A 13,480-nucleotide genomic window follows, 5' to 3' on the forward strand; every position below is an offset into this window, starting at 1 on the left:
GGAGGAAGATTTATTTGTTCACTGTATATACAGCTTGAATTGTTTTAATCTCTGCATATATTGATACACATGTATACGCATGTGTATATGTTTAGTAAGTTTAGAGTTTTTCAGTAAGACAAACCTGGTTTTAAATCCTGATTGTACCATTTAATTGCTGTGACCTTGAGCCAATAAATTTCTCTGAGCCTCCCATCCTTGTTTTTAAAATAAGGCTAATACCTATTCCTCAAAAGGTGATTCTGAGGATTAGAAGAGGTATATACATTAAGTGCTTATGAGTCGTAACTATTGAATACAAGGAAGCCCCAGACCCACATTGATTCTGAATTAGTGTCCCCTAGACTTGAATATATTTTTTATGAATGTTTCGGTTTCTTTGCCTCTTTTCCCTGCTAGATAAGTGCTTTCTTTGTTTGCCTGTTGGGGTCATCAAATGACGGAGCTCATGGCGGCAATTTGAATTCGGGGCAGGCATTTATGTAATCATGTTTCTTGTCTGTGACCTTTCCAGGTTTCTTTCCAGATAAGTAGTCTGTCATCTTAAGACACATAAGCTGAAACCAAGGTACTAGACCTTTTTCCCCCAAAGAAAAAATATTTTTATTGCCATCTCCCTGCTTGATTGTAAGAAACAAAATATACATACTTATCACAAAGGCCAAAGAAAGCAAAAACAGTAATTTGCAAGCTCACTCCCAGAGATCAATATTATTTGCCTTTCTTGAGGGTTTATTATGCATCTTGGACTAGACTGAGCATTTAACATTTATTAGCTTACTTAGTCCTTATAACAGTTCTTTATGGTAGGTGTTGTTACTTAATTCCATTTTATAGAAGAAACTATGACAGTGTAACTTTCTCAAGATGTTATAGCTGAGTGGCAGAGCAGAATTTCAAATCCTGACCTGAATGTTCAAGTTTATGCTTGAATGATATGTCTTGTCTTTGCAGTTTCCTTCACATCTGTCTCTGCACTTGTGCACACACATGTAGACATAAATTGCATCATAGTAACTGTCCTGTTGGGTAGCCTGCTTTTTCCCTCCCAACAAGATGTCATGAACATCTTCCCTTGTGTCAGTAGCTAGAGGTTTATTACCATTCTTAATGATTGCATAATTTCCCATTGTAGAGATATGTCATAATCTAACCAGTTCCTTATCAATGAGTGTTTAAGTGGTCAGAGATGCAGTTGAGATAAACATAAAGGTGTATGTACATCTTGCACATTTATTCAGTTATTCACTGATGGCCTTAAAATAGTAGCAAGAAATGGAGTTGCTGTTTTAAGGGAGTATTACATTTCAAGTATTGCATTTCAATGTTTATATATATATATATATATATATATATATTTTTTTTTTTTTAGCATGTGTGACATGCAGGATCTTAGTTCCCCAACCAGGGTTTGAATCCATGCCCCCTGCAGTGGATGTGTGGGATCTTAACCATTGGACTGTCATGGAAATCCCTTCAGTTTTTTGATATTGATTGCTCAAATGCCCTTAAATAATTTGTGCTGGTTTGAAATGCTGTGCCTCTTATATTACTATAAGAGATAGTTTGAAAGTGTTTAGACAGAGCACTCAACTGGCTTACAAAAAAAGATTCCCTTATGTTTATGAACAGTGCCTGTAATAACAGAATATATATTATTAGTCTGTTATTTTGATGTCTTTGTTCTGAATGCCTTTTATGGCTGAGGCTACATGACACGTAACATTGACATTAGAATGTTAAAGACTCCATGGCTGTAGACCTCATAGAAGCTCTTTTATGACACTTCCCCGTGAAGTGGGAACAAGTAGCTTTAGTCGTAGGGCCCTTGTTCATTAGTTAAAACATTCTATTCCGTTATATTCGTGGTGGTCAGTGAAAGTGGATAGATGAAAGGAAAATGAGTTTTAATATCTGGATATAGTTTAGTTAATTTCACAAAAATTTTCAATCTTTTTTCCTCCCCTAATTTGATTTTAAGACTGGGTAATATATTTACATGATTCAAGAGGTATAAAAGGATATACACTGTAAAGCCTCCCTTCGGCTCTTGGCTTTTAGCTACCCAGCTCTTTACAGGCAACCAGTGTTGTTATCTGGCTCTTGCATATTCCTCCAGATGTATTTTATGTACATAGAAGCAGATATAGAACTATTCTCTCAAAACAGATTCCATGTCCTTTTAAAAGTTCTCCAGGCAGGGATGTTATTTTTTCAATTGGAGATGAATAATCTTGTTTTGAAAATTGTGTAATTCCCATTTTGTTAACTGGCTGTCATGGGAACCAGAGACCCAGAGTTGAGCTTGCTCTCTTGATGTTGGTTCAGGGATTGGCAAACAAGGAGTCCTGATCCTTCAGAACAATTAACAGCAGTTGCGAAAGAGTCGTGTTGATGGTGATGAGGTGGATACAGAGTAGAAACAGCTGCTTCCCCTGAGAGAAAGCTGCACATGGACTTGGTTTGGGCTGGTTAATAGGGCGTCACTTTTATCTTCTTGTCTGAGTGTTGTGGTGCTTTTCTGCTGGGCTCTGTGATCTGTGGCTTGGGTTGCCTTTCAGGCACTCTGAGTCCTTGAACTCCAGGCCAGGCAGTTGGCAGGTGTTTACCTGATCTGAGCTTAGAGAACACTGCGTTGAAATGCATCCATTAAAGGTGTATTGGTATGCACTATGTACCCACGGGGTACCCCTCCTTGCAGGGCTGTTCCTGCAAGGAACAGTGAATTGCCCAGTGAATTGCCAGACCTTTATTTTTTTCCCACTTAAAGATACCACATGCTTGTTAGAGAAAATTTGGAAAATATAGAACGGTTGAGGGAGCAGGGAAAATCTCCTATATGCAGTCCCATCTCACAGGGTGGACCACTACTGCTGTTTTGATGTGTGTCTTATTTTTACACAATTGTGATCGCTTGTATGTAATTTTGTAAACTGCTTTTTCATTTATGCTAAGCATATTCCATGTCATTACAGAGCCTTGGTAAGTGTCATTTAAAAAGATGGACCAGCATGACAAGGGCTTCCCAGGTGTCACAGTGGTAAAGAATCCACCTACCACTGCAGGAGGCACAGGAAATACAAAGGACACGGGTTTGATTCCTGGTTCAGGAAGATGCCCTGAAGTAGGAAATGGCAACCTGCTCAAGTATTCTTGCCTGGAAAATTCCATGGACAGAGGAGCCTGGTGGGCTACAGTCCACTGGGTCACAAAGAGTCGGACATGACTGAGCGTGCATACATAAATTTAGTCATAGACAGAGATGCCTACAGGAGCCAGGCAGGAAGTGTAAATGAGCAAAGCATGCTGGGAGTGAGACAGTAGGAAGTGTGGGTTGGGGAGGATTGGGTGGCTGGGCCCATCATTGGGTGGCTGAGCTGTCATTCAGCTCCTATTGCTGGTGCTTGGGGCCTGGGCCAGGGGCCATCAGGATATTCCCATTCTTCCAGAGAAGCAGAAATCCTGTCTATTTTAATGTGAAGTTGCTATTGGTTTTTTGTTTGTTTTAGTTTTTTTTTTTTTTTTTTTTTCAGAAATCTTAAACCGTCAGAGAATAATGTAGGAAGCAGAAGTGACAATTGTTAATGTTTTCTCTTATTTGCTTCAAGCCTCATAACCTGCTTCTATTTGTTTTTAAGAGAAATGATAAAGTATTACAGATAAATTAAAAAATCCTTTACATTTTTTTGTTCCATTCTCTACATTTCACTCTGTCCAGTTTTAGCAGGCACTGTCATAAATTATTGTATATCCTTCTATTCCATTTTTGGGGATACTTACATATATATAAATGCAAATCCATGAACCTATTGTTTTCTAATTTTTTAGTCATAATTGTCATTCTGCAGCTTGCTTTTTCACTCAGCCTGTTTGTTTTCTTTCTTTCTTTTTTTTTTTTTAAATATTTATTTGGCTGCACCAGGTCTTAGTTGGCATGTGAAATCTTTATAGTTACAACATGTAGGATCTAGTTTCCTGACTAGGGGTCAAACCTGGGTCCCCAGTGTTGGGAGCACAGAGTTTTAGTTACTGGACCATGAGGAAAGTCTCAACCTGTTTATTTATTAATGTAGATATATGTAACTAATTCAGAATTGACAGACTTTTTCTATGACAGATCAGGATTTTAGGTTTTGTGGGCCATACTGTCTCTGCTACAGCTACTCAGCTCTCCTATTTTGTAGCTAATGCAGCCATAGATAGTATGTAAGCAAAGGGATATGGCTGTGTTCCAATAAAACTTTATTTACAAAAACTGGCTGTGGGCTGGATTTGGCCTGTGGGCTGTCGTTTGCTGACTCCTGCTCCAATTTATTCCTTTTAAATACTGAATAGTATAATATCTGTAGCATGAATGTACGATCTTTTATTTTTCAGTTCCTCTATAAATGGATGATTAGGTTGTTTCCAGTTTTCTACTATTGTAGCAGTGCTGCAGGAAGCATCCTTTTCTGTGTTTCCTTGTGCGTATGTGCAAAGGTTTTTCACCAAGGCATATACAGATATAGAGGTAGAATTGCTGGGGGGGGGGTGGTTTTGTTATTTTTTTTTTAAACAATGGTTGGGCCAAGTAAAAATGGCTTCAGGTAGAATGTGACCAGTTTGTGCCCTGTGTTCTAGAATCTCTATAGGAAGCCAATAGTTATGATCATCCAAATCTACCCCTAGTTCTAGAATTTGTTGTGGACTCCTTGACAGCACAGGTGAGAGGGCGTGAATCCAAACACGAAAGATTCTGGGAGAGAGTGGTTGCCCTGAGAAATGTGCGACTGATTTCCTCAGTGGACAAAAGAGATGAAGCTGGACAAAGACTCAGTTTTTCGAGTGTAGTAGCCATTCTGATGGTGGCTGTTAACAATGGGATGACAGGTTCAAGCAGAGGAGGTGTTCGGGGTGAAGACGCTGAGCTGCTGACCTGTGGTTTCTCCTTTCCTGGCAATGCTGTGAGTTCCTTTAAAGATTTATCACTGTAATTAGACAGACCAGAAGAAGGAGGAGGAAGGTAATAAAGACTATCAGGGCATCCTTCCAAGAAAACCCTCTCCTTTGAGGAGGACCCACAGCAAGATTTTAAGCCCTGGTGGCAGGAAATTAAATTAGTCCATCTTCCTGAAGTAATATGTCAGTAGTACATGACTAGTTCAGCCAAGCTCAGTGAGTTCAGAAAAGAAATGATGTTCTGTATTCCAAGTCAGGGAGATTTAATTAAGTGGACTCAGACTTTGGAAATTCCTTCTTTTTAAAAGCTTTTTAAGGTTACTGTGGGTCATTATCATTCCTTTGTTTTTATTGTTTTAGAGAACTCAAAAATATGCAGGGCTGTAACAGAAGCAGCTGAACATCAACATCTCTGCATGAAAGCCTGCTGCAGGCTTTTTAGTTTTATTAGAGAGGCTTGGGGTCACGTTTTCATAGGTAAAACCTCTCCCCAGGTATGAAATGCAGAAGAATCGGTCTTCTCCAGTGACCTGTTCCCCATCCCCCTCTTCTGTTTCTTATTCCTTGGAGTCTCAGCTCTTGTCTAACCATCCCATGTGCTACAGCAGAGGCCTCCCCAAAGGAGGCTCTGGGGCCTGGGGTTTGGGCTTGGCACCTAGAGAGCTTTTAGGCCTCTGTTGAAGTGGAGGGAGAGACAGTCAAGGGATCAGCCATGGCTGTAGCTTGGGGGCCATTCCCCTGGAAAAGAAAAGGAGACGTAGCAACCTGGCCATTCTGATATCTGATTCAAAGCATCCGGTGAAATTCTAGTAGCTTCTAGAAGGTGATGAATGAAAGGCTGCCTTTTACATAGTTTTCTTTAAATGACTTGATATTTACTTTTAACTGAACATTCCCTGGAGAAGGAAATGGCAGCCCACTGCAGTATTCTTGCCTGGAGAATCCCATGGACAGAAGAGCACGGCAGGCTGCTGTCTATGGGGTCGCAAGAGTCGGACACAACTTAGCGACTATTGCAAACCACTGCAGCTGAACATTGATTAGGTATTTGGATCTAAATTCGAACTGATTTTTTTTTTTTTTAAGGATGATGACTACAAATTGAACAGGAGAAAATATTAGTCTAGTGATATTTAATGCATAAAATTAGGCTTCCCTGGTGGCTCAGCAATAAGGAAGCCACCTGCAATGTTGGAGACTGCCTGCAATGCTGGAGACATGGGTTCAATCCCTGGGTTGGGAGGATCCCCAGAAGAAGGAAATGGCAGTTTTCTTGCCTGGAAAATCTCATGGACAGAAGAGCCTGGTGGGCCACAGTCCATGGGGTCACAGAGTCAGACACGACTTAATGACTAAACCACCACCGTCACCACCAGTAATCTTCAGAATGCCCCTCTGACAAGGGTTTTGGATGCAACTGTTGTTGCTTTTTTTTTTTTTTTCTTTTTCGGCCATGCTGTGGCATGTGAGCAAAAGTTCCCCACCAAGGATTGAACCTGTACTCCCTGCAATGGAAGTGCTGAGTCTTATGCTCGGGACTGCCAGGGAAGTCCCTGTATTAGTTAGTTTTAATCTGACTATTTTAGTTCAGAAAGTATTTCCACCTTTATAAGTAACTGTTTGTCTGACAATCATCCATAATGAAGGAGAATTACCCGTGTTTTACAGATCTTACAAAAACACTGATGCAGGGAGGCTAAGAGGTCTTGTGGTTCTTCATTCTTAGAGAACATTATTTTATTACATGTAACAATTAGAAGAATTATGAAAAGTAACTTCTCATGTTTCCACATGCTTACTTACCAACAGAACAATTTTTTATGAAAGATCAATGAAGGAACATAACAACTCTATTTATTAATTGGCAGCATATATTCCTAGAGTGACTCATTACGGCTTCACATTTTTCTGCCTTTTGTTGGCAAGGAATAGGTCAGTCTCACAACTCAATGAGTACTGTAATTTGTGTTCTACGTATCTATCAAAATTATAAATGCATATATCCTGTGATCCAGATAGATTTTTTTTTCCCATACATGAAAGGATGTGGTCCTAGGTTTTTATAGTAAAATATCAGAAACAGCTTAAGTGCTAGGGTAGTGGTTAAATAAATTACGATGCCTTCATACAGAGGGATGTTTTACTGCTGTCGTAAAGAACAGGGCAGCTCTGCATTTACTGAGGCGAACAAACTCCAAGATAGATTGTTAAGTAAAAAAAATCAAACTGCAGGACACTGCGGATTGTGTATTACATACTATGCTTGTGTAAAAAAGGAGAGGGTAGTGTGCATTAATACATAGAGCTTGCTATGCATAAACTTATTCAGGAAGATTAAAAAAATCTAATAATACTTGGCTGGAGAACAGGTAAGGGAGAGGGACCTGTCAGCAAAGGACCTTTTGAATCAAGAATCATGTGAATTACCTGTTTGTTTTTAATTTAAAAAATATATATTTAAAAATAATTTTTGTTTTAAAAATTATTTTATTTGTTTGCTTATTTTTGGCTGTGCTGGGTCTTTGTTGCTGCGAGGGCCTTCTCCACTTGCTGCGAGCGCAGGCTTCTCGTGATGGTGGCATCTCTTGTTGGGGAGCACAGGCTCTAGGCACAGGGATTTCGGTAGCTGCAGCGCGCAGGGCTCAGCAGTTGCGGCTCTTGGGCCCTAGGGTGTGGGCTCAGTAGTTGGGGCATATGGGCTTTGTTGCTCTGTGGCATGTGGAATCTTCCCAGACCAGAGATCAAACCCGTGTCCCCTGCATTGGCAGGCAGATTCTTACCCATTGCGCCACCAGGGAAGTCAGAATTATCTGTTTTTTTAAAAACCCTTGGTTTGAGGTTTTGGGGAATTTAACATCATATGTATCTCTTTGCTCTAATTTGCTTGCTCCCTACCCCTTCCCAAAGAACCCATTTAATCATCCGTTCTTCTGCTCCATGAGTTTTTTAGCACCAAATGAAGTTCTTTTTTGTTTTTACTTAAAAATTTCTTAACATCTATTTTCTTATTTGTATTCAAATTTAGATTTATTGACTGGATAAGTGCTTTCTATGTGATGCATTACCCCACATCCTTGTTTATTAGAACACATTTTGCACAAGCCATAGTTGATTTTAGAATGGAAAAGTGTTATTAGTACAAGATGGGAAATTCAAACAGTACTAATGAGTGTATAGTGAAAGTGCTTTTTTCTTTCTCTAGATCTCTGAGTGTCCTCTGGCCCATAGTTCCCCTCCCAAGGTTGCCACCATTACCGCTTTTACGTGTATGCTTCTAATATTGTAGCATGCATATGTAAACTGTGCTATAGACACTGTTCCTCGTCCAGGGTTTTTCACTTAGCAGCATATCTTGGTTTAGGATTATGTTTAAATTAGCACATTCTTTTTAGCAACTGCACAAGATTCCACTGCATATATTAAATTTATTTCATCAGCCCCCTCTTGATGGGAATTGGGGTTGTCCGCAATCTATTGCTACCACAGATGATGCCACAACGGATATCCTTCTATCTGTAGGATCAATTCTTCGAAATACCACTGCTAGATCAAAGGGGCTTTGCATTTTAAATTTAGATAGATAGCTCCAAATGGCTCTATGCAGAGGTTGTGGTAGTTCCATAGCATATAAGGTTATTTGGGCTTTTATAAAGCTTCCAGCCACCTCAACCTGTAGTATAGGATAAAATATACATTGAAGAGTGGACAAGCTAGTTGGTCGAGTAGGGTTTTTATTTTTCTCTCTGCAACTGGTTAAGATCCCATGAGGAAATAGCCATTTGTAGTAGTTATTAAGTATGGCTGTCAGAAGGTTGGCTAGATGGAGGTGACCTGGGTGTGTAATCAGCCCCCAGTGACAACTGTACTGTCTGTGCTTACTTTTTTTTTTTTTTTTCCCCTCCCATAGGACCCTAGCATCCTAAGATATTTTTGGATTCATAGCCCTTAAGAGTGACGTGGTCAGAGGTCATCATGTCAAAGCTGAAAAGCTCAGAATCAGTCCGGGTGGTGGTTCGCTGTAGGCCCATGAATGGCAAGGAAAAGGCTGCTTCATATGACAAGGTGGTGGATGTGGACGTGAAGCTAGGGCAGGTGTCTGTCAAGAACCCCAAGGGAGTGGCCCATGAAATGCCCAAGACCTTCACTTTTGATGCTGTCTACGACTGGAATGCGAAACAGTTTGAACTCTATGATGAGACCTTCAGACCGCTGGTGGACTCTGTCCTTCAGGGTTTCAATGGGACAATTTTTGCCTATGGACAGACGGGTACTGGGAAAACCTACACGATGGAAGGTGTCCGGGGCGACCCTGAAAAAAGAGGGGTCATCCCTAACTCGTTTGATCACATCTTCACCCATATCTCTCGATCCCAGAATCAACAGTACTTGGTCAGGGCTTCTTACTTGGAGATCTACCAGGAGGAGATCCGAGACCTCCTCTCCAAGGATCAGACCAAAAGGCTCGAGCTCAAAGAGAGGCCTGACACCGGGGTGTACGTGAAAGACTTGTCTTCCTTCGTTACCAAGAGTGTGAAGGAAATAGAGCATGTGATGAACGTGGGGAACCAGAACCGTTCTGTTGGGGCCACCAACATGAATGAGCACAGTTCCCGTTCACATGCAATTTTCGTCATCACCATCGAATGCAGTGAGGTGGGCCTCGACGGTGAAAACCACATCCGGGTAGGGAAACTGAACCTTGTAGATCTTGCTGGCAGTGAACGGCAGGCCAAGACTGGTGCGCAAGGGGAAAGATTGAAGGAGGCAACCAAGATCAACCTGTCCCTTTCGGCCTTGGGTAATGTCATTTCTGCCCTGGTAGATGGGAAAAGCACTCATATTCCCTACCGGGACTCCAAGCTTACCAGGCTCCTGCAGGATTCTCTTGGTGGCAATGCTAAAACTGTGATGGTGGCCAACGTGGGGCCCGCCTCGTACAACGTAGAGGAGACCCTAACCACTCTAAGGTATGCCAACCGAGCCAAAAACATCAAGAACAAGCCGAGGGTCAACGAGGACCCCAAGGACGCCCTTCTTCGAGAATTCCAGGAAGAGATCGCTCGGCTCAAGGCCCAGTTAGAGAAACGGTCCATTGGCAGAAGGAAGAGGCGAGAGAAGCGGAGGGGGGTTGGGGGTGGGGAAGAGGAGGAGGAGGAGGGAGAAGAGGGGGAGGAGGAAGGGGATGACAAGGATGATTATTGGCGGGAACAGCAAGAGAAACTGGAGATCGAGAAGCGGGCCATTGTTGAGGACCACAGCTTGGTTGCAGAGGAAAAGAAGAGGCTGCTGAAGGAGAAGGAGAAAAAGATGGAGGATCTGCGGCGGGAGAAGGATGCTGCTGAGGTGCTCGGGGCCAAAATCAAGGTACTGTTCCCTGCCTTAGGGCCGTGCTGTTTTTGTTCTAATTTTTTTGTTTTATCAAAAAAAAATGATATGAGGAATGATGTTGATATTCAGTGCCCAAGGGCTTCCCTAGTAGCTCAGCTGGTGAGGAATCCGCCTGCAATATAGGAGACCCCCGTTTGATTCCTGAGTCAGGTAGATCCCCTAGAGAAGGAATAGGCTACCCACTCTAGTATTCATGGGTTTACCTGGTGGCTCAGACGGTAAAGAATCCACCTGCAAAGCAGGAGACTTGGGTTCAATCCCTGGGTTGGGAAGATCCCCTGGAGGAGGGCATGGCAACCCATTCCAGTATTCTTGCCTGGAGAATCTTTAACAGTAATATCCATGTATCCCTCTTCCTCCCCCAGTATAAGAAACAGAGTAGCATCTGTATCTTTACAAGCTCTTTGTGCCCCTACCTCCCCAGAGGTGACCGTTACCTTGGATTTGGTGTTTATTCTTTCTTTGCTTTTCTTTATAGTTTACCCAAATGTGTATATATGTCTCTACATAAGGGATCATTTTGTGCATGCTCAGTCGCTTCAGTCATGTCCGACTCTGTGTTACCCTATGGACTGTAGCCCACCCGGCTCCTCTGTCCATGGGATTCTCCAGGCAAGAATACTGGAGTGGGTTGCTGTGCCTTCCTACAGGGGATCTTCCTGACCCAGAGACTGAACCCACATCTCCTGAATTGCAGGCAGATTCTTTACCCACTAAGCCACCTGTTCAATTCAGTTCAGTTCAGTCGCTCAGTTGTATCTGACTCTTTGTGACCCCATGAATTGCAGCATGCCAGGCCTCCCTGTCCATCACCAACTCCTGGAGTTCACTCAAACTCACGTCCATTGAGTCAGTGATGCCATCCAGCCATCTCATCCTCTATCGTCCCCTTCTCCTCCTGCCCCCAATCCTTCCCAGCATCAGAGTCTTTTCCAGTGAGTCAACTCTTTGCATGAGGTGGCCAAAGTATTGGAGTTTCAGCTTCAGCATCAGTCCTTCCAAAGAAATCCCAGGGCTGATCTCCTTTAGGATGGACTGGTTGGATCTCCTTGCAGTCCAAGGGACTCTCAAGAGTCTTCTCCAGAACCACAGTTCAGAAGCATCAATTCTTCAGCGCTCAGCTTTCTTCACAGTCCAACTCTCACATCTATACTTGACTACTAGAAAAACCAGAGCCTTGACTAGACAGACCTTTGTTGGGAAAGTAATGTTTCTGCTTTTGAATATGCTGTCTAGGTTGGTCATAACTTTCCTTCCAAGGAGTAAGCGTCTTTTAATTTCATGGCTGCAGTCATCTGCAGTGATTTTGGAGCCCCCCCCCAAAATAAAGTCTGACACTGTTTCCACTGTTTCCCCATCTCTTTGCCATAAAGTGATGGGACCAGATGCCATGATCTTCGTTTTCTGAATGTTGAGCTTTAAGCCAACTTTTTCACTCTCCTCTTTTACTTTCATCAAGAGGCTTTTTAGTTCCTCTTCACTTTCTGCCATAAGGGTGGTGTCATCTGCATATCTGAGGTTATTGATATTTCTCCCAGCAATCTTGATTCCAGCTTGTGCTTCTTCCAGCCCAGCGTTTCTCATGATGTACTCTGCATAAAGATCTTTTTAGTTTCACATAATTTTTAACTTTCGTATCAATTGAATCCCACTGCTGTGATCTACTTTTATTTGCTAAATGTCATGTTGATGAAATTTACCCATTTTGATGCCTGGAACTGGGATTCATTCATACTGCTCTGAGATTTCCATGGCATTCCATTCTCCTGATAGAGTGGGTTGTTTTAGTTTTCTTGCCCTGATTTCCTGTCCTTGACTCGAGGAGAACTTGTGTGGGTGAGTTTCTTGCTTGACACCATCAGGTCTTCGGGTGTGTATAGCTTCAACTTCACCAGACAACAACATGTAGCTTTCTCACGTGGTCATGTGTGTTGATGCTTCTACCAGCGGGGTGTGAGTCCTGGTTGTTCCCCATCCTTACCAACACTTGTGATTAGCAGGCTTGAATTTTTGTCTGTCTGGTAGATAAACAATGGTGTCTGCTTGTGGTTTTTCTGTGCAGGGTGCCTGATTAGGCAAGATCACCCCCTGGGTGCTCCCTTGCAGCCAGGCCCTGTGTACCAGTGGCTGAGTAGAATTCTAGAGTGTGGAGGCGCCTGTGTGTTGCCTGTTCTTTCTGGCACCAATTCCCTCGGGTGCCTGGACTCTGGGCCGCCAAAGGGCTTTCCTGGCAGAGGAGAACACAGCACTGGCTGTGGAAAACGGAGGATGACCACTGCTTGACAACCCGTCAGAATTCCTTTGAAGCATTGGGTTCTGTCTTGTGTTTATGCAGACTTTGATTTCTACTCTAAAACGTGTCTATGTTTATTAATTAAAAAAAAAATGCCAAAGTGATCTCTTTCCTGCCTCCCCTTCCCCCCCCACGTGAAGCTGTACTTTATCTGTGGCATCATATCTGTAGCCCTTTCACAGAGCTGGGTCCTGTTTGACTTCAGAGGTAGGGATCCTTTGTAGGACTCTCAAGACCTGGTGTGAAAATGGAGTCACATACAACACACTTAGGAAGTAACTGTGTTCTGGGGAGGGGCTTACTCTGGGGTTCTGTTATGTCGCTTGACCCTTCCTGACTCCTGCACTGTGTAACTGGGTATGCTTGTGTTTGATCTGCATGTGGTGTTTTTAAAGATCACGGCTTTTATTCAAGCCCGGGAGCACCTAGACTCTAAACAACCTGGGGTAGTCGGGCAACTCTCAGAAGCTGAGTATGGCCAGACTCAGCATCAGCTCAAGGTCCCTGGACCTCTTACATGTTTCATCTGTGGGAGAATGACATGACATCTGTCTTTCTCAATCCCTGGATGATACACAGTCATAAGACGAAAGAATTTTAGAGCTGGAAGGGAGTGTGTTGAGGGTGGTGATTACTAATCAGTCCAGCCTTTTCGTTTTGAAAAAAGAGGAAAGTCGCAGGGGCAGAAGCATGGCAGCAGGGGTAGAAGTTTCTTTAAAGCAAGGTTGTGGAGTTTCTGGAGCCCGTGCTTCTCAGGTGCAAATCATTCCCCTGGCTTCAGCCCTCATCTAAATGCTGAAGGTTTTCAGTCTGCATGGTTAGCCCAAAGCTGTCTCCTAACGTCCCAGCTGATAGCCTCTG

At 42.7% G+C, this 13,480-nt stretch overlaps 1 protein-coding gene across 12 annotated transcripts in view; it reads left to right on the forward strand.

The window, feature by feature from the left end:
- Nucleotides 1-13,480, forward strand: part of KIF3B (kinesin family member 3B) — a 58,778-nt gene that overhangs the window by 31,717 nt on the left and 13,581 nt on the right. For 10 of the 12 annotated variants that reach the window (XR_009596101.1, XR_009596097.1, XR_009596098.1 and 7 more), the window contains one exon: nucleotides 8,846-10,302. Coding sequence is in view for 7 of the 12 variants with exons in the window: in XM_060397693.1 (XP_060253676.1) it covers nucleotides 8,911-10,302 (1,392 nt within the window). In the remaining 5 variants the exon portion in view is untranslated. Of the gene's footprint in view, nucleotides 1-1,577; nucleotides 5,983-8,845; nucleotides 10,303-13,480 lie in introns of those variants that run through there. The other 2 variants (XR_009596100.1, XM_027977064.3) reach the window with 1 other exon arrangement.

The sequence above is a fragment of the Ovis aries genome, chromosome 13 (genome assembly GCF_016772045.2).
Source record: "Ovis aries strain OAR_USU_Benz2616 breed Rambouillet chromosome 13, ARS-UI_Ramb_v3.0, whole genome shotgun sequence".
Lineage (NCBI taxonomy): Eukaryota > Metazoa > Chordata > Mammalia > Artiodactyla > Bovidae > Ovis > Ovis aries.